We start from the raw sequence: 22,034 nt of genomic DNA, 5'->3' as shown, positions 1-22,034 counted from the left end.
TCCATGTTGATTGACCCAAATGAGTTAATGAGATGAGCCAGGTTTATGGAAAATGACTCACATGCATCTGGAATTGGCTATAAATTAGAGGAAGCTTAATTAAAAAAAAAAAAAAGACCCTCATGGGTAGCCAGAAAAAACCTCAAAATTAAGTTGTGGTAGCTATGAATATCTTGAGTGATTGTGGTAGGCTAAATGTTTATTATTATTTTAGAGTCTGTTGTTAAGATAGTTCATGATATAAGAGGAGATAGAGACTTTAAGTGAGCTGTCTCATTCTGATCCAGTTTTTCTAGTCTTTAAAGGACTTTTTGTGGAAAACCCCTGCAATCCTTGATTCTGCTGATTAGTCTTATACTACATGTAAACACACAGATCGATTACTTAAAGCAGTCCTTTTATATATTTAATACTTGCATAGTGATGCCAGCCTGTGCTGTGTGCTTCATTACTCATATTTTAACTTGGTTCAGCTAGTCTTTTTAAGCAGTGGCAGAACATGCCAGTTTATTTTATTGGCACTTCTTTACAATCATTGTGGAATCTATTTAATTGCCTGCCTTAATTTATCTAGGAAAACTGCTTGTATCTTTTCAAAAAGATGGAAAAAGTAGTATGAAGTCTTTAATAATAAAGAAAGGACCTTAAGACTATAGAAGTGAGAAACAAACTAGTGAAGACATCTTTAAAAGAAATGGCAATCTCATGGCTTTTTGAAAATGAAACTAATTTTAAAGGGATTATTCTGTAATTTTGTTTTTTGCTCTTAAATGGGCTCACATATGTAAAGTATAATTATAAATAGTGTCTGGAGACAACAAATCCATTTAAACCCCTTAGAAAATGTTTCATTAATTTAGACCAAGAACAATAATTACTTTATTATTCTTAAATATAAAATACAAGACAACTCACTAAAACGACTTCAGTATGGTTAGTTTTAGTTTCTATTACCACTGTATACATACAATGGTATACTTATTTCAAATATTTCATGAAAAACATTGCATTAATAATTTTAACTATAAAATTAAAATGCTTTATTTTGTCATTGTTGATAAAAGGGCTCAGAATTTTCAAGGTCACTCCATTCTCCAACAGCTGCTCAACTTAGTTTCAACTCCATGGAACAACATGGTACTCCCCTTCCTTGTTATCTTTCAGCTTCCTGTTGTGTGCTGTCTTCCCCAATGAGACTGACAACAGGGACTTTCTTATTTGCATCCCCAGTCTATTACAGTGCCTGACACATAGTAGGCCCTTAAAGAATGTATACTGAATTAGAACATGCTGAAAGCTTTTCTCCTATAAAATTTCCTTTTAAAGGTTAACATAATTTTTATTGCATTTTAAATTAAATTAAGCAAAATTCCAAGTAAATTTGGTTTCTTCTTAGAGAATCCCAGAAGTCTTAAAGTTTGCTGAAAAATAGAGAAAAAAGTCACTTTATTTAATAAAATTAGATATTTAATAATGGATTAAAACTTTATCTTTTGTGTATATGATACAGACTATAATGTTTTCCTTCCTTCCAGATGTCCAATTCTTATAATCCCAGACTCAGTGCGTTTTTCTCATTTTCTAAATGGGGGAGGTGAGTGGGAGGAAGATGAGAAGGCTGATCTCTGAAAATACAGCTCAAGCTCCACCTCCTCCAGGAGGCCTTTCCTGGTCTGGGAGTGCCTTCCTTTCAAAGCATCTTTCATTTTCTCTATATTTTGTATGAATATATGTGTGTATATGTCATCTCCCCCTCTTAGGATGTAAACCTCTTGAAGAAAGCGACTGTTTTTTGCCTTTCTTTGTATTTCTAGTGCTTTGCATATAGGGTCTGCCACAGAGTAGATACTTAATAAATACCTTTTTTCTTCTATTTCTGTTCTTTATAATCTCTTTTAAAATTCAACTTTATTTTATTTTCAGTTCTGCATTCTCTCCCTCCCTCCCCTCATTCACTGAAAAGGCAAGAAAAATAAAACCTGTCACAAATTTTAAAAATACTATGTTGACTGACTCAACAAATATTAAGGACCACTTGTAAAGCACTATATGTGGACTATGAATAAGACACTATGTGTGGAAGATCCAAAACCAAAACAGTTTCTTCCCCATTTTGAGAGCCCTCCTCCATCCTAAGAGTGTAGAACAATGTGGTACAGTTCAAAGATAACTGCATTTGGAGCCAAAGGACCGGGGTTCTGAGGAACCTTGGGCAAGCAGTTTCATCTCTTGACCTCTATCTCTTTATCTGTAAAATGAGGGCACTAGACTCAGTAGCTTCTCTGGCCCCTTCCAGCTGCATACTTATGAGACTATGAATATGTACTTAAATAATATAAACTAAAGAGAAAAAGGAAGAAGAAAAATGAGGCAAAAGCTTCTAAGCAGACCTCTGAAGGAAGACAAGGATTCCAGGAAGCGGAGATGAGGAAGTAGTGTATTGTAGACAGAGGACAGTTTCTGTGAATGCAAGCAGCTGGGAATGTGGTGTTAAGCAGGGAAACTGGGTGAAATGTAGATTTTACAAAGAAGAGTAGAATGACTGAAACAAAGTAAGAGAAGGTTGCATTGAGAAGTGTTGAGAAACAAAACATCAAGAAAATAAAGGGAATTAATGAAAATATGGAAAAGGTGTACTTAGTAATAAGCATCACAGAAAGTGAAATTCAGAGCTAAAAAAGCTTACAGATAGTTAATTGGAGCTAGACAGAATCTCAAAAACCACTGAGTCCAACCTCTTCGTTTCACAAATGAGGAAAACGAAGCTCTGGGAGGGTTACGTGACAGTCCAAAGGTTCACGGCTAGTGTCAGAAGCAGGATCTGAACTTTTGGGTTTTCTCACTGGACTCCATGGCCTATGCTCTATCCACAGCACCATACAGAAAGGTGGAAATACATCATTTGATTGAAGTTACTTTTCCGTTTTAAAATGATTGCTATCATATAACCCAAAGAAAGCCAATGGCCTAAGACAATTGTTAAAAGAATTGTGAGTACACTCACCTGTCTTCTACTGTCTTATTAGAAGGATAGAAAACCTTGAATGAAAATCCACTTCTTGGGAAAGAGCCCTTAAAAAAATTTAAGTGAACATCATTACATTCAATTAATAACAACAAGCTTCATTTTGCAAAAGATGTACTTTTAAGGTCAAATAGTTAGGCTTGTGCTAGCAGTCACTGTGAAGAAAAATCCATATTATTTCATGTCAGCATAAAGATAAGTGGCCATTATTTAGGGGAAATATCAGATTTTATGTGAAATTAAACAGCTCTGCAAGTGAGACACTTGGTATTTTAAATGAAATGAAAGAAGTAATCAAGAACAAAAATTTCTGACTGGTACAAGAAGTCTAAAGAAAGAAGGGACACTTTATGATGAATGAAGTAGATTTTTTTTCCCCATACTATAATAAAAATGTGGAAAATCTTAAAAATTTGGTTCATTGAAGAAAAATTAACTGTAGGGGAAAACAGATAATAGATACAGAATTTATTAAATGCTTATTATATGCTAGGCACTGTAACTTTTGAAGGTACAAGCAAGCAAGGAAATCTTTCCTTTTAAGGAGTTTACATTCTGATGGGGAAGACAACAAAAAAACAGCACAGCTATTAGTAAAATGTTAATTTGATAGTATATTCATTCTGAAAAATAAATCTGAAGACAAGAAAAGTTTTTCAAAGACAGCTACTTATTTAGGGGACAAGCAACCAAAAAAACATTTTTTTTAAAAGACAAGCATTTATAATTCTCTTTCAAGGGAAACTGAACAAAAAGAATTTATGATTTTTTTTTTGGTCATATGACCTGGAAAGAAAACGTCAAAATCAGTAATAGAAAAAAACATCTCAGAGATTTAGGAAACTACACATGTCAAAATCACAAATGACTTTGCTGAGTTATTTCTTTGACATTAAGGACAATGCTTATTTGATTTTAATCCCCTGAAGTCAGAGTTAGTCAATTTTCTTACACAGAAAATCTGAAGCATTTGTGAGATTCTGTGCTATAGAGGAAAATCAGTTCAATATATTGCCCTATGATTGACTCACATTTCATTTTCTAGATATTATTTGCCCAACTTATTTCCAGATGATTTTTGGCAATTTAAAAAAATTACATGCACTCTGCAAGGTTTGATAAAACTTTTTTTTTTTAAGTGCTGAAAATCCTACAATCATTTCCAAATAAGATGATTTAAAAAAAACATTTTCAGTCAATCCTAAGTCACAGCAGCGATTGGACACTGACTTTCATGTGAAAGTTCTGCTACATTTGCACAAATGTGGAGGTGGATATCATTATTTACTAGCCACATCTGAAAGATGGTGAACTAAACAGCTTCTTTCTGTGTTATAACAAAACAACCCATTCTGTTGCTATTATTAGATACATTCTGAACTGATTCTTTGTAATGGTAGCAAATAATATAATGTTAAATGAGTTCTTACAGGGTTTATGCAAAGACAGTCTGTATTGGTAATAGTAAAAGGGTCATATTTGTCTGCGATGACAAGTAGATCAGGTACAGGATACACTCTCAAAGTATGATCATACGCCCAATACACTGGACAGACGTAAAGTGGTAAAGGAGTTAGATGTCCTTGTGATAAGAGAGTCTTTACAAACTACAAAAGAAATAGAAAAAAGTATAATGTTAGAACAAAAGGACTCCAGTTTTTTGCTTGAATAATCTGATCTAGTCAAGCTACTTCAAATCAGATAAGAAACAAGTAATATAAAGAGTAAAGAAACCAGCACTATCAAAACACTACTGAAGAGACAAGACACTCAGACACAAACTCCTTATGTCTGGTAAGTAGTATACAGTCCTCTACACAAAAACCACAATTGCCTAAGAACTGAAAATATACTAGTAGCTTTAAATAAGAATGTACTTAAATTTCTCATTTTACACTTGAAGATTTAGCAATAAAAAATATAATTCTTTAAATCAGTGCTAAGTAACCCATGGTTTAATATGTGACAAAGAAGCATTAAAAGAAAAAAGGTTAAATATTATATAACTGTGGTACAAATAATTTTTATTTAATTCAGTATGACAATATGGTTAAGAAAAAATGGTAACTTACATGATGAGGAATATCCAGATTGCTGCTAGGAAAACGGACGCAATTTCTGCACATTTTATTCACCAAGTCTTCACGAAAGATAATGATTTCTTGTGTGCAATACTGAATTCTAGGATGAAAACATGGGTTGAATTTTGAATATGTAAGAGGAATTTTTAAAGATCATTTTTATTTAGGGATAGGAAATACAGCTATTTTCATTCGCTTAGGGAACTCCAAGTGAAAAAATACTTTCTACCACTGTAGGTCATCACCTTCATATCTTATAGCCTTTAAAAGTTTGCAAGAATTATGTCAAAAGGAGGGGATTGAGAGGGGCAGAGTCAAGATGGCAGAGTAAAAGGAGATCTCCCTCAAACCCCTCCAAATACCTGTAAAAAAATGACTCTAAACAAATTATAGAACTACAGAACCCACGAAATGACAGAGTGAAACAAATTTACAGCCTAACACAGCCTGAAGGATCAACAAGAAGGGTATATCACACTGGGCTGGGAGTGAAGCACAGTCCAGTGTGGGCCACGCCAACACAGACAGGGCCAGAGCAGTCCTCAGGGCACTGAATCACTGGCAGCTGTGGTGGTTTCCAGCGCACAAATGCCAAAGATAGAAGGCAAATGGGAAAACTCTGTCGGACCTGGGTGAGGTCCAGCCCCACAGCAACAGCAGCAGCAGCAGTGACTATGGCTAGTTCTGGAGGTCTGGGCTCACAGAAAGGGGGGATGGAGCAGTTGACACAAAAACCCTGAAGCCTGGGACAGTATACCCACCCCCATCCCCACTGGAAACACAGAGTTAGAAAGTCAAATAATTGGCTGGAAAGATGGACAAACAATAGAAAAAACTTAAGACTACAGAATCTTACTTTGAATATTTATATGAAAATATATTTTATATTATTATAAATTAAGAAGCTTTTGCCTCATTTTTCTTCTTTTTCTCTTTAGTTTATATTACACTTATTTATGTACATATTCATAGTGTCATAAGTATGGAGCTGGAAGGGGCCAGTGAAGGTACTGAGTCTAGCCCCCTCATTTTCATATTTTTTATGAAAAAAATATAAACAATAATTGTTATTAATATTATGAATTATACGTTACATTTTCACATATTTTCACATTTATATTTCATATTTTCATATATTTCACATACCAAATATTCTTACAAAGAATATCAAAACATAACCAGAAGAAGACAACAAAGTCAAAGCTCCTACATCCAAAAACCTCCAAGAAAAATATGAATTGGTTGCAGGCCATGGAAAAGTTCAACAAGGATTTTGAAAATCAAGTAAGAGAAGTAGAGGAAAAATTGGGAAGAGAAATGAAAGTGATGCAAAAAAATCATGAAAAATGAGTCAACAACTTGCTAAAGGAGACCCCAAAAAATACTGAAGAAAATAACACCTTAAAAAACAGACTAACCCAAATGGGAAAAGAGGTCCAAAAAATTAATGAGGAGAAGAATGCCTTAAAAAAAAAACACAATGGGCCAAGTGGAAAAGGAGGTCCAAAAGTTCACTGAAGAAAACAGTTCTTTAAAAATTAAAATGGAGCAAATGGAAGCTAATGAGTCTATGAGAAATCAAGAAATTATAAGAGAACTAAAAAAATGAAAAAAATAGAAGGCAATGTGGAAATATCTCATTGGAAAAACCACTGACCTGGAAAATAGATGCAGGAGGGATAATTATAAAAGTATTGGACTACCAGAAAGCCATGATCAAAAAAGAGCCTAGAAATGGAGCCAAGATGGCAGAGTAGAAGCAAGACCTGCTCTAGTTCTCCCTCCAAACCCCTTAAAATACCTGTAAAAATGACTGTAAACAAATTTTAGAGTAGTAGAAGCCACAAAATTGCAGAGTGAAACAGATTTCCAGCCCAAGACAATGTAGAAGGCCAACAGGAAGGGTCTATTGCACCAGGCTCAGAGCGGAGCACAGCCCCACGTGGGCCATGCAGCACAGACAGGAATGGAACAGGCTTCAGGGTGCTGAATCACAGGCAACTGTTGGCGTTTTCAGATTTCTCAACCCACAAATGCCAAAGATAGCTTCAAAGGTCAGGGAGAAAACTCTCACCTGGATGAGAGGAGAGTGCAGTCAGGCCCCAACCCCAGTTCCAGGGCAATGGCAGCCACTGGGACAGTAGCAGCCACTTTTGGAACTCTCAGCCTACAGACCCTGGAGGAATTGAGCAGCTGGTCTGGGGCTCAGTCCTGAGAGGCAATCCAGGGGTGAGGAAGAGCACTGGCGTGGCAGAGGTGGTGGCTGCTGTGGAGAGGGAATCCTACTTGCAGTTCCAGGGCAGAAAAGAGTGCTTTTGGTTGCTCACAAACTACAGTGCAGGCCAGGAGAGGATTAAATACCTCTCCCTTGACTATGTCATTTTGGAGGAACTGAAAACTTAACAGGTTCCTAGAGATATCTCAGAGAACAGCTGCACAAAACCTCTGAAGCCTGGGAAGGTACACCCTCCACTTGACAAAACCTCAAAAGTCAAGTAATTGGCTGGGAAAATGCCCCACAAGGGGAAAAAAATAAGACTACAGAAGGTTACTTTCTGGTTAAAAGGTATTTCTTCCATCTTCTTCTGAGGAGAAGGAGCAAAGCATACAATCAAAGGAAGACCAAAGCACACAACTGGAGGAAGACAGCAAGGTCAAGGCTCCGACATTCAAAGCCTCCAGAAAAAAAGAAAGGCAATAGTCTCAGGTCATGGAAGAGCTTAAAAAGGATTTTGAAAATCAAGTAAGAGAGGTGGAGGAAAAACTGGGAAGAGAAATGAGAGCGATGCAAGAAAATCATGAAAAACGAGTCAACAGCTTGCTAATAAAGACCCAAAAAATAGACTAACCAAAATGGCAAGAGGTCCAAAAAGCCAATGACAAGAAGAATGCCTTAAGAAGCAGAATTGGCCAAATGAAAAAGGAGATCCAAAAGCTCACTGAAGGAAAACAGTTCTTTAAAAATTAGAATGGAGCAGATGGAAGCTGATGACTTTATAAGAAATCAAGAAATTATAAAACAAAACCAAAAGAATGAAAAAATAGAAGACAATGTGAAGTGTCTCATTGGAAAAACAACTGACCTGCAAGAGAGAGAATTTTAAAATTGTTGTGTTTATCCTTCATTTTCAAAGAAGACCATGACATCAGAGAAATGATGATATGACTTGCACTTGGCTTTGTTTTGAGTGAAGGAGGATTGTGCAGGTCACCAGCCTCACTTCTCCTTCAGAGCCATCTGGATTCAGTGACCAGATATTCATCAGGATGACTGGAGACAGCCCAGGATGCACTGAAAGACCTTGAACTTTTTAGGCTAGGCCTTTTCAGGTACTCACTCAGAGGGAGGTAATGCCCTTTCAGTGAATAGGCCTCTTTGAGAAGTAGTCAGGGAATGGCCCCTTTAATGAGCAGAAAAAAAATAAATCAAGCTGGGAGGAAAAGAAAAACTGTTACTATTGATAATCACTCTAAGCCAGCCATTAAGTGGAGCTTGGGAAGGAACCTATTGTTGTTCAATCCATGGGCTTTAGATAGAGTGCACTGTCTATTTCTTTCTGTCTTTCCCAAGTCTCTCATAATACAGAAAGCCAACAATACTAAGGTTTTTATCACAGGCTATTACACATTTATTTTTTTTAAACATTGTAAAATTCAGTTAACACTTGCATCAGTATTTTAATATACCATGCAAATAATTACACATGAATACACACCCTCCTTTTTGTTTTTAGTTTCTATAAACAGAAAAACAAGGGATTTACCTTGTTCTCCTTGGTTGAAGAATTTCAAGTCACTCTGTTATATAGTTCAACAGGATTTCCACAATTTAAATTTACTCTCACATTTCTACTTAATCTATCTTTAAGCCGCTGATTATCTTTTGTATGTGGCACACTAACTTAATACATACTAAAATGAAAACAATTTACCTGGATAGGCACATTGTAGAAGAGCTATTGATTTACCACTAGGAGCCGCACACATATCCAAAATTCTTTCCCCATTTTGTAATTCCAGAGCCAACACTGGGAGAAGGGAGGCAGCATTTAGAAGATAATATCCTTTAAGTTATGAAATTGATGTCTTTCTAAAGGTATTCATGGAAGAATTCTACTAATTTAGGAATTCTACTAATTTAGTGATTTAGGACAGTAGGGAAAATATCCTTGAAGTATGTGATGTCTCTTCAGGTATAAATCCTTCTCCAGTTGAAAAGTATAGTTGAATCTATTAAAAAGGACTGCATGTTGCCAGCATGCTGCAGATGTTAATATGTCCCTAATTGTAGTTATTGGTCTACCTGAAAACCATGATCAAAAAAAGAGCCTAGTCACCATCTTCCAAAAAATGATCAAAGGAAACTGCCCTGATATTCTAGAACCAGAGGGTAAAATAGAAATGGAAAGAATCCACTGATTGCCTCTTGAAAGAGGAAAAGGAAGGACAACTCCTGGGAATATTGTAACCAAATTCTAGATTTTCCATGTTAAGGAGAAAATATTGGAAGCAGCCAAAGAGGAACAATTCAAGAATTGTGGAAACATAATCAAGATAACACAAGATCTAGCAGCTTCTGCACTAAGGGATGGAAGGGCTTGGAATATGATATTCCAGAGGTCAAACAAGCTAGGATTAAAAATCAAGAATCACCTACCTAGCAAAACAGTATAATCTTCAGAGGAAATAATAGACATTCAATGAAATAGAGGCCTTTTCAAGCATTCTTGATGAAAAGACCAGAGCTGAATAGAAAATTTGACTTTCAAATACAATAATCAAGAGAAGCATGAAAAGGTAAATAGGAAAGAGAAATCATAAGGGACTTATTAAAGTTGAACTACTACATGATATTTGTAACTTATGAGACCTTTCTCAGTTTTAGGGTAGCTGGAGGAAATATAGATAAGATAGAGGGCACAGGGTAAGTTGAATGTGAAGGGATGGTAATCTAAAAAATAAAATTAAAGGGTGAGAGAGGAATATATTGGGAGAAGGAAAAAGGGAGAAATGGAATGGGGTAAATTATCTCTCACATAAAAAAGGCAAGAAAAAGGTTTCACAATGGGGGGGAAGAGGAGGGAGGTGAGAAGGAATGAGTGAACCTTATTCTCATTGGATTTGGCTTAAAGAGGGAATAAGATACACACTCAATTTGCTATCTTCCCCTAAAGAAAGTAAGGGGGAGGAGTAAGGGTGGGGATGACAGAAGAGAGGGAAGATTGGGGGAGAGAGTAGTCAGAAACAAACACTTTTGAAAATGGACAGGGTCAAAGGAGAAAATAGAGAATTTGGGGGGTGGGATAGGATGGAGGGAAACATAATTAGTCTTTCACAACATGACTATTAGGGTGTTTTGCATAACTACACATGTATTGATATATTGAATTGCTTGCCTTCTCAATGAAGGTGGGTGGGGAGGAAAGAAGGGAAAGAATTTGGAACTCAAAGTTTTAAAAACATGTTAAAAATTGTTTTTACATGCAACAGGGAAATAAGATATACAGGCAATGGGGTATAGAAATCTATCTTGCCCTACAAAAAAGTAAGGGGTAATGGGATGGGGACGGTGATAGAAAGGAGGACAGACTGGGAGAAAGGGTAATGAAGAATGCATGACATCTCTGGGTAGGGGGAGGGAAAAGATGGGGAGAAAATTTGGAACTCAAAATCTTATGAAAATGAATACTGAAAACTAAAAATTAATTAATTAATATTAGGGGGAAAAAAAGGAGGGGCTTGAACCTAGGTCATCCTGTCTTCAAATCTATTATGCCATGTTATTTTCTTTGATTTTTTTTTAAATTCAAAATAAACTTCATCTTGTAACAGCAAGTCACCACTCCCATTCGTCTTATAGAAAATTATACTACAAACCACAATTATAATCAGTAATGTAGACAACAAATGTTTTGTAATATTTCCTTTGTTCCATGATAAGTTTTCTCAAAGGGGAGTTATAAGGACACTTTGTAAACACCTAGGCAATAATATACATTTTCAGAAATTTATATCATATGTAAAATATTACTCATCACCAGGACAGTTTTAGAGCTAGAATAAACCTTAGAAATCAACAAATTTAGTCCCCACGTCATACAGATGAAGAAACAGAGGCTTACAAAGATTATAAGTAACTTATCCAAGGTCACACATGTAATCAGTGTCAGAGCTGTAATTTGAACCCAGGTCCTATAACTCCAATTCCTGTTCTTTCCACTTTACTATATTGCAGCTCAACACTGCTTTGAATTCTATTAGTATCTTTTATTCTTCCTTTATGATGAAATAATCTTGATTCATCCACTAACAATAAATATATGGAAAACATTTTTAATGAGTTCATGTATTTCAACAAAAGAAAAAGAATTATTACCACAAAATACACAATAGTAAAATTTACCTGCAGGGATTAGTAGTGAAAACTGAAAATGGTACCCGTTGCCTAAAGTCATTAGTGATGCTTTCAGCAAGTGGTGGCCTATAAAGACAATTTACATGACACAGATTACTTGTTAAAAGTTCCTCAAATTTCCTTTAAAGTTGTTAAAAATATAGCTCTAACTTACCTTGGTAAAATAGAACCAGGCCCAGGATCCTCTGGTCCGGGTACAAACACAAAACGACTGCTGTAAATATAAAACAACATCATTTGTTATTTTTACAATTATTAACAATATTAATAATATAAAGATAAGCAATTAAACTACTTTGTATCAGGAAGGATTTAAATTTAGATTTACAATTTAATAATGGAAAACATTTCCCTTAATGTGTAGAGATCAATTTATAAATTCTTGGACACAAATAATCAAATAAGATGACTTTTGTTTTGGGGGATTTTTACTAAGCTAACACATTTAAATTAAGTTCATATACCTGTGATAGTCATGTGAAGCACTCTGGAAAAATCAACAGCCTCAGTGAATGTCTGTCAAAGCCAAACAAATGGCACTTTTTGCTATCAATCTCCAAATGAATGAATGAAAAAGCATTTCTTTGCTCACTATGTGCAAAGTGTTGGGGATACAAATGAAAAAATAAAACATTACCTGCTCACAAGGAGCTTTTCACCTAGTTCATTAAATGAGTGAATCCTTCAAGAATGAATGAATTTCAAAGACTCTACCTATTTGCTACTGCATCTGCAAGTGAGCTTAATATAATCTCAGTTATATACACTTGTTCAACATCAGAAACTGACAGAATTTTATGAGTAGAGATAGCATTAAAGAAGCATTTATCATTTGCTTTGCTGTTGCACCCAAAGGACTATGGGACTTTTCCATCTGACTTTCTAACCTTCTATACAGCTTGACTTTCCCTTTAGAATGTGAGATTCTTGAGAATAGAGACTGGTTGCTTTGCTATTTGTGCTTTGTGTAAATAGTGAGTATTTAGTAAATGCTTAATTCATTCATTCATTTATCCCAGTTGCACTACTCTGGATGTTCTCCAACTTATGAATGTTCTTCCTAAAATGTAATATCCAGGACAGATTACAACACTCTAGATGTGGTCTCACCAGGATAAAGTAACTTTGGGCAATTACCTCCTTATTCCTGAACACTATATCTTTCTTAATGTTGTTTAAGATTGCACCATTTTTTTTTTTGACTGCCATCTTACACTACTGATCCATGTTGAGCATACAGTCCACCACACTCTTCACATCTTTTTCACGAGTTGATGACTTATGCTGTATGCAAGGCTTTATCCAGAGGTTCCCAAACCTATTTGGCTTGCTGTCCCCTTTCCAAAATAAAAAATTACTCAGCACCCCCCTGGAAATCTACTTTCTTTAGCCCTTTAAGGGTTTTTTAAAAATTTGCATCATTTCCAAAAAAATATATTTTTTAAATAACACATTTCAAATTTAATAATTTATTATAAATTTGTGGGGTTTTTCCTGCATTGAAATTTTGATGATTCAATATGTAATCATATAGTATCATATGGCGAACAAGTCATTACATGCACATATTCCTGCCAATGCATGCTGGACTTCCCAACAATACATGACATGCTCCCCTGCCAACATCTGATTATTAAGACCTGTTGGCAGATTTGACCGCTGGTGGGTTATAACTTGCATTTTGTGTGTTTATTTGGAAGATAATGTCATCACTTTAATTTGTTACACAACAGATGAAACATGTATGAACGGTTTTTCAAAATTTTCTTCTCTTTCCTTACGCTTCCATCACCCCCTTATTTTTATTCAGTGACCCCAAATACATCTAAGGTTACTCCCACCCCCCAGGATAGTTCCAGCACCTCTCAGACAGTGATATCGCCCAGTTTGAGAACCTATGGCTTTATCAGTACAAAGTACTACATATTTTATCTCATTGGATCCTTATAACAACCCAATGAGTTACAAAAGTTTTATCACCTCTGTTTATATAGATAGGGAAACTGACATTCAGAAAAGTTAAGTGACTTGTCCAATAACAGATCTTGGACTTTTCCCACCCAATTCAAATTATGGTGGCTACAGTATTCAGATCCTTCAGTCATTATTCCTTTCTCAAGAAGTTCACCATCTGGCTCACTTTTTTTCTCTAAACCTCAACTTCTGCCCTTATACTAGGAGACCTTAATAGTCACATAGATGCTCCCTAACTTCCTTAAATCCCATGACATACTTCTTCACTTCACCTTAGGCACACACAGGGATTTGTCATACACTAGATCTCATCTATCACCTTTAAATGTTCCAATTCCCTAATTAGAAACTCTTGACATTCCCCTATCTGATCATAACCTGTCAGTTCCTCTCCTCTATGTCCTCAGCTCATCCTTTGCCTTCATCAAAACTTGTAACCTTTCTCCACTCAGTAACTTCTCAGACTGTAACTTCTGCTCTGACTCCCCTCCTTTTCCAATCACTACCTTTTAACCACTAGACTGTCTTCTGCTTTTGAATCTCTTGCCAAACCTCAGTCCTGGAACTACCCTCTGCAGTCCTGCCCATAAGATAGTAAATGCAGCTGGAGGAAGTCACAACTGTGCTGACTGGGTGCATTACAAATTCATGCATCCAACCTCAACTGGACCCTTGCTGCAGTAAAGCAGTCCTTTAATTCCTTTCTAATAGGGTCTATGTCACTGCCCACAGAAGTTATTCCAAACCTTCCATTTCTTCAAGCCTCCTATACCTTGCCCTTATCCCCTCTCAGCTGAGTATTTTGCCTTGTACTTTATGGAGAAAATTGAAGCCATTCAATGTGATCTTTCCCTTTGTCTCAAAGCCCTTTGACATCAACTCCTACTCTGCTTTCCTCATCCCCCCCCCAGTCTCAGGTGACCCCTTTCCTTAGTAAAGTCAACCTTTCTACAGTACACTTGATCCCATGTCTTTCCATTTTCAGCAGACTGCATCTGCAGTCATCCTCTTTCACTCTCAAATCTTCAACCTCTTCCTGTCTACTGTTATCTCCCCTACTGCCTTGAAACATACCCAAGTCTCACCCATACTTAACAAATTTCTCACTGGACCATAGACACTTAATGAATATTCAGTGATTAACTGCTTGATGTAGATGTTCAGAGGATCACAGATTTGGAGCTAGAATGGTCTTTAGAAGCTATCTAGTCCAATCCTCTCATTTAAGAAATGAGGAAACTAAGGCTCAGAGAAGTTAAGCAATTTGGCAAAAGATCATACAGCTAAATGGGAAGCTAGGTGGTACAACGGATAGAATGCCAGACTTAGAGTAAAGAAGACCTGAATTTAAATCTGGCCTCAGAAATTTCCTAGCTGTATAATCCTGGGCAAGTTACTTAACCCTATTCACCTCAGTTCCTCATTTGTTAAATGAACTGGAGAAGGAAAAAAAAACGAGAACGGAGTCACAGAGTTGGATATAACTGAAACAACCAAACAATAAAAAGTTGCTTTTGCATATATTACCTCATTTGTTCCTCATAAGAACAAACGTGAGAGAGAGACAAGGCATAGCATGTTACCTCTATTTTATTGATGTGAAAACAGTATTAAATTAAATGACACACCTGAAATAGCTGAACAACAACATATAGCTAAGTGGCAGAGCAGGGATGATGGACTATAGGTTCAAAATGAGAAATACATTTCCAGATACACCATTAGCATATAATGACTACATTTTGTTAGAAGGGAAGGTTTTTATTTGTCAGGGGATAAAAGGGAGAGATTTTTAGGTGGTGGGAAGAGGGGAGTAGCAATAGTGATTAAAGAAAAGCACATTAATTAAACATCAATATATATATATATCATTTCTTTTTTCTTAATATATTTTCATTAGTTTTTAAATAGTCACTAATAGAATTCTATTTTTCTGAAAAAGAAGAAAGACTACAGAAGTGTAAAGCATGGTAAAGTATGTCATTACCTTTGGTGAATATTAGGGTATTCACATATTATGTCCGCTAGAGCCTTCAGGGAATCTAAAATTTTAAAAGGATATTAAAATCAATTTTGTATGCTTCTAGATATGAAATCAAATCAAATCAAAATACTGTAATAGCCTGAAACTTTTAAATTAATGACTCAAATTATAGTAATTTATAACTAAAACTCAAAAATGGCTTTGTCAGTTAACTTTAGAATCTGGAATTTATTTTCCCAAGTTACAAAATTGATGGTTAGATGCTCAAACTAGTTCACAAAAACCTGGTTCACTCATAACTGAGCTCAAGTGTGATACTCTCCTAATAATGATACTAAACTTAACCATTATCTGCAATAATTTTTTCTATGGAAAAGTTCCCAAGTTCAAAATTACAACATAAGAGACCAAGAACAGATTTTCCTTTAATACTGGAAAATAAGGACTCCAACTTTTGCCTCAGAGATTGACTGATTGCTCTAGCTTCCAAGCAGGTTGAAAGCTGGGTGGACAAAGGTCAAGGCAAAGATGAAGGCTTGATAAGCTAAGGTACTACCGAAGTAAACCTCCTTTATTAGCAGCTTATTAATAACTGGCTAGATCACCTCCCTTTCCTCTGGCACATCCAATGCTTCAGATTAGGATTTCTCTTCTTCTCCAGCCTACAGATTATCATATTCAAGCTCCTATCTTTAAACAAAAACCAGAGTAACACTTTTTAATGGGTTTTAGGTTTATTAACAAAGAGGAAAGAGACAAGGAATAAAATACAGGGCCAAAGTGAAAGTCCTATATTTTAAAATATTACAGTGAGGATGATAATTAGCATTTTTATGATGCATTAAGATTTGGAAAGCACTTTACCTGTTATCTCATTCGATCACAACAACAACAACCTTAAGAGGTAGGTGCTACTAAGATTCACATCAGAAAACTGAGGCAGGAAGTGGTTACTGCCCAAGATGAAACAGATTTTAAAGTATATGAGTCAGAATTTGAACTTGGGTCTTCCTGATTCCAAATCTAACACTCAATCCACTGTACCACCTAGCTGTTCAAGGTATCCAAATTGTTTTGATTTTGTATTCCATCAGTAAAGTAAGTATGAGCATATTTATAATGTGTATTTATTTTTAAAATCATATGTAGCATTATGCTAATATTTATTGTACTTTATAAACTGTACACACGACAAAAAGAAATTAAAGGATGAAGTAAAGATGAAATAACATTTCATCTTAGAGTCAGTAGGGAGCCACTGAAATTTATTGAGTAAGGGGAAGAAATGATTAAATCTACTCTTTTGGAAAACCACTCTGGCAGCTCTGTGGAGAACAGGCTTGGAGGTAAAAGGCTACAGGCAAGGGGATCAAAGAAGAGGCTACTGTAATAGTCCAGGTCAGAGATAATGCTGGCTTGAAATAGGGTAATGTAAGTAGAGCAAAGGGGACAAATGCAAGTAGTATTGAAGAGATAAGAAAGCCAGGATTTGGCAACTGACTGGACATACAGGAAGACTAAAAGAAAGGAATTGAGGATGACAGTGTAGTCGCAAACCTGGATGGTGACATGATAATTATAAAGGAAATTCAGTTGGGAAAAAGGTAATGTCTGTGATAGGCTACAAAACATCCTTATCTACTCATCCTGTGAGACTCTATCACATGGAAATCAAGAAGGGGAGTTAAATAGTCCTCTAATTGACTGACCACTGCCCAGAGGATGAAGGTGCCTGTTATAGCCACAAGGTGATTTGGGGATCAGGGAGCAGAAAGTGGTTGGAGGTGGGGGGCACAGGGATTCAATGATGATAAAGTTTTCCAGATGGTACCTTCAGAGCTTCTGCTCTGACACATGCATGCCTCAAAATGAACGAGGAGTTTAGGAACTTCAGGATGGGGCAGAATGGGGGTATAAATGTAGGTGTGGTTGTATAAGGTCACGGTCCCCCTTGCATTTAAGCTATGGCTCCCACTTTATGGAAACCACTGTTTGTCCTTTGTTCTCGAAGAGGACCAATGACATCAGGAAGGTGATGACATGATTTGCAAGTGAACTGGATTTAAGTGAGGCAGGGCTGCGTGAAGTCACCAGCATCACTCTTTCCTCTGAAGTCATCTGGGTCCAGTGACAAGATATAGATCAGGAGGATTGGAGATGGCCCCCAGAGGGAAAGAAAGGGGGTTAAGAATGGTGATGATGAAGAATAACGTTAGCAGAAATTTATTATTCCTGTCTATACCAAAACCAGTCCTGATACCACAAACTATATGTGAGATCATAGATAGCTATCTGAAGAGGAAAGAGGGAAATGCCAGGCATTGCAGTGGGAAATGAAGAATTTCTATAGCATCAGCCATCCTTAGGTTCATAAAGAGCATAGTTACAGAGTTGAAAGAGACCTTTATTATCAGCTGTTCTATTCCCCTCATTTTGCAGATGAGGAAACTCCGGTCAAGGGAGACAGTAAGGGAGGAAAGGACTGTTTCCTTATGTAGTTGCTACTCCTTGCCCTCAACATTTTCTAGCATGTAGTAGGTGCTTAATACTTGTTAACTGTTTTATGCACAAGGTAAAAAAAAAGATGGTTAAGTAGCAGGACTGGGATTTGAAACTAAGAACTTGGACTTCAAATCTTGGGTTTTTTCCATTATACAGTGTAAGGAGAACTGGAAGTAAGGGACTAGTTACCATGTTTTACATGAATTTCATTCATAAAAACATTAAAGTATTTCTTATTTGTGTCTTGTCTTTAGAAAACTCTTCAATACCTTTCAATGACTGAACATGATTTTTTCCATATGGTGCAGATGAAAAATTTCCACAGAAGATAAAACATGTTGGAGGTGCAGAAGAATAGCCTAAGGAGTATAAGAACAGATAAAGATTACTTTTTCAATGCAAGGAGTCTATTTACAAATAAATTAGCATGAGGCTACTTATGACATTAGGTAAGGATATTTTTCAAAGTCCAATAAAATTAATAAATTAAAATATGAAAAAATTATCCAAACTTATTCCTAAGGACATTAACAACTATACTTTAAATAAGGTATTAATACTTCAGTACAATAATTATTACACCAATGGCACTAGACACTTCATTCATCCAAAATATATTGACCCTTCTACACTTTGTAAATGGCTTTCATGATCTGCTAAAGCTAGTAAAAATCTCCACCTGGTGGCCAACCTGAGGCTACTGAATCTCTCTGACCCTAGGAAGGTCAGTACTTAGAGAAGTGATATATATCACCAATCTGTCACTTTCAAGAACTTGCTTGTCCTCTGCTGTAAAAACCCATATCGCCTCCACACTATGATGAAGCATTGCTATACAACTTTAGTAGAAATTTCTATTCTTATTTATTAGTCTCAAAAATAAAATCTCTTAGAAATGTTTTATTGTTAAAGTTACTATAAAATGTTCAAAAGATATAGTTTCTAAGGGTTTTGACTTAAGATATGAAATATCAAGCTAAGGATTCATGAATTCAGAACAATGAAAAAAAACTTACCAGAAAACATAATGTGAAGCTTTTCTAATACTTCTACTTGGTCCAACCAAACATCAGATACCAATACAAACATGGTATCTTCATTGTCTTCCTCCAATTGTTTTAGTTTTGCAGAAGCTTTTACAGATGTAGAAGTTGGTCCACCAAAAAAATTCACATTTCCATAGTATGCCCTATTTTAATAGAAATAGCATCATCGTTTTCTTTTTCTTTCCTACAACACTCTAGATCTGAGTAACTTCTCCCCTCATTTTATACTGCAGCCTTGTTCTAATTGGGGGCTTTCCCAACAAGGTATTTCAAAAACTACATATAACCTGTGGCAATTCAAAATTAAACTAACCTATAGCTTATACAATTAAAGGTGCAGAGAGAGGGAAGAAGGAAGAGTGTGGAAGTGATGAATGGTTAGCAAAAACAGTTGAACATCAAAAATATGCTATTTGTCTTGCTATAACAATTCATGACACTACTTTTTGCTTCTTTTATGTAGCTTTTACTTTGTTGTTAGCCTTTGCTAGCTTCAAAAAGAAAAAGATAATTTTGAAATTATAAGAGGAAAGCAGTGAATATAACTGTACAACATGCACTTATGTTGACAGATAACACAGAATAAGAGTATTATGTGAAAGTGACATCCATGAGTTTTGTGTCTTCCTCTATTCCGTATTGCAAAACTTCTCTATATTACCCCCTATCCTTTCCTCCTGTCTCAGAAGGATGAGGCAACCTTTCTCCTTACCAAGGCCACCCCTCTACTTGGACCCTTGATTCCAACAACTTATTTAGCACCTTGATTCATTAATTTCACCCTTCTTTTTTTACATGTTCAGTTTCTCATTTTTTCCTGGCTCCTTCCTTGATGCTGAAAAACACCATCAGGCTTCTCCTCTTTTTTAAAAATCTTCTTTTGACTCTGCTGTTCCCTTGTTATTTTTCCTCCTTTTCATGATTAAGGGGAGAACACATGCACTGCCTCCAATCTTTCTTTTTTTAAATTTTTTAAATTTTTAATTTTTAATTTATTTTTAACACAGTTTATAACAGATAAAGCAATTCAAACTTTTAGTCAGGTGATACTTCTTTTTAAAAAATTTACAATATGGATCACAATCCAGTCTTTCACTGGTTATTTATCTTCAACTTTTTGCAATCTGTCCACCATTGCAATGAAATCTGGTTCTCTTTTAATCGCTAAATCTGATAGCTTTTTCTTAGCTCACATAATAATACATATATGTATGTATGTGTGTATATATATCTACATATACATATATATAAAATACAATGTATAACATAGCACTTCAAAAATTACAAAGCACTTCCATTTTGCAGAGGAGGAAAGTGAGTATGTGAAGGTGACTTACCCTGAGTCACAGAGATAGTAAATATCTGACAGGCTACAAACCAAAGTCTCTTGACAATTTTTTTCCAACAACCAGGGCTGGGGAACCTGCAACCTCTAGATTCTCAGGTGTGACCCTTTGACTGAATCCAAACTTCACAGAAAAAATCTCCTTAATAAAAAGATTTGTTCTATAAAACTTGGATTCAGTCAAAAGGCTGTATCCAAGGACCTAGAAGACCTCATGAGTGGCCTCTAGGCAACAGGTCCCCTACCCCATACTGTCTTTCAATCTCCTTTAGTGGTTATCATCTCTCTTCACCCCTATGTAACTTTCAGTACAGTTGCCCACAGTCTCCTCTTCCTCCTTAGTACTTTCTCTTCGTGTGACTTCTCTGATACTGTTACCCACTGATTCTCCATCTTTCTCACTATTCTTTGTTAAGTCTCCTTCATTGGTTCATTGATATAGTCTCCTACCCTTGGAATACACTCCATCCTCCTTTCAAAGTTTTTCTCAGCGCAGGTACCAAGTATTCCATGAAGCCTTCCCAGGTGTGTCCTCTGTCCCTCTGGCTGCTCAAATTTTCACAGCTCATTTTGTCTGGATGTCTCCATCAATCCATTATTCTCTATTATGTATTTATCTATGCTTTTCATAGTCTTTTTTCCCTAAAACCTAAGACAGGTGCTTAATAAATGTTTCCTGAATATATTCTGTACCTACTCTAACCACTAAAACCCTGCAAGATACTTCCAACAAAGGTTGCATGTGATTTCCTAAGAGTAAAATGAGGGCTTTAGCATTCAGGCTTTACTACTCTTACATTGGAATCTTAACCCCTTTTGTTTGTTTTGCAATAATAACAATGATTACAACAATAATAATTACAATGATGTCAATACAGACATTTCTATAGCATTGTAAGGTCAGTAAAGCACTCTGTAATGGTTTCTCATTTTATCCTCACAACTGCCCTCAGAAGTAAATCCAAACACAATAATGTTACCACCCCACCTTTACACAGCAATTTATATTTTTCAAACTACATTGCATTTATCCCCTTATCTGATCTTCTCAACAACACCATAATGTATGCAGGGTAAACATTTCTATATCCCTTTTCCAAATGACAAAACTGGGACCCAGAAAATGTTACAGGAATTAGTGCCTAAGGAGATCTAAGGAAGTTCAGCTCCTCCTTCCAAAGATGCAGAAATAAGCCCAAAGACATTAAATGACTTGCCCAAAGTGACACATCTAGACATAGGCAGAAAAACACTAGAATCTGGATTCCCTGGGTCCAAAGGTTTTTGTATGGGGCTACAATTTCTCAGGTGCTACTTTTACATGTTTGTTACAAAGGTAATGCTAATATCATGTCTGATATCGTGTCTCACATTTGCTACTGCCAAATTTACAAAATCTGCAGTTGTAGATGGGTCAAAAAATAAATTTTTACCTCGTAGTGCTGGAAGGTTCAATGGGAGGAAATCCAAAGGCATTAACATGAAAAACCTGATCTTCAAACCAACCTGAAAAATGTTATATTAAGCAGACACAATCAGCTACATTCAAATTGGGAAAAAATAAAATTAAATAACATAAAGCTAATCTACATGCTTATCCAACGTAGTGTAACAAGATCTGAGGCAACTAGGTCTTCCTTCCTCTCCAGGCTGTACTCCCCA

The 22,034-nt window shown here is 36.0% G+C and overlaps 1 protein-coding gene across 2 annotated transcripts in view; it reads right to left on the bottom strand.

Moving 5' to 3' along the window:
- Window positions 1-855: 855 nt before the first annotated feature.
- POLE2 (DNA polymerase epsilon 2, accessory subunit) overlaps window positions 856-22,034 on the bottom strand; it is a 54,733-nt gene continuing 33,554 nt past the window's right edge. The window contains exons 10-19 of one of the 2 annotated variants that reach the window (XM_072629473.1): window positions 21,806-21,878; window positions 18,998-19,170; window positions 18,251-18,340; window positions 15,483-15,537; window positions 11,676-11,735; window positions 11,510-11,587; window positions 5,098-5,206; window positions 4,456-4,632; window positions 3,005-3,072; window positions 856-1,421 (exon numbers count right to left, since the gene is read on the bottom strand). In XM_072629473.1, coding sequence (XP_072485574.1) covers window positions 1,412-1,421; window positions 3,005-3,072; window positions 4,456-4,632; window positions 5,098-5,206; window positions 11,510-11,587; window positions 11,676-11,735; window positions 15,483-15,537; window positions 18,251-18,340; window positions 18,998-19,170; window positions 21,806-21,878 — 893 coding nt within the window. In that variant the 3' untranslated portion in view covers window positions 856-1,411. Of the gene's footprint in view, window positions 1,422-3,004; window positions 3,073-4,455; window positions 4,633-5,097; window positions 5,207-9,005; window positions 9,135-11,509; window positions 11,588-11,675; window positions 11,736-15,482; window positions 15,538-18,250; window positions 18,341-18,997; window positions 19,171-21,805; window positions 21,879-22,034 lie in introns of those variants that run through there. The other variant, XM_072629474.1, reaches the window with a different exon arrangement.

Source organism: Notamacropus eugenii, chromosome 1, assembly GCF_028372415.1.
Source record: "Notamacropus eugenii isolate mMacEug1 chromosome 1, mMacEug1.pri_v2, whole genome shotgun sequence".
Lineage (NCBI taxonomy): Eukaryota > Metazoa > Chordata > Mammalia > Diprotodontia > Macropodidae > Notamacropus > Notamacropus eugenii.
The sequence above is the reverse complement of the archived record's forward strand: the minus strand, read 5'-3'. Positions and strand labels throughout refer to the sequence as shown.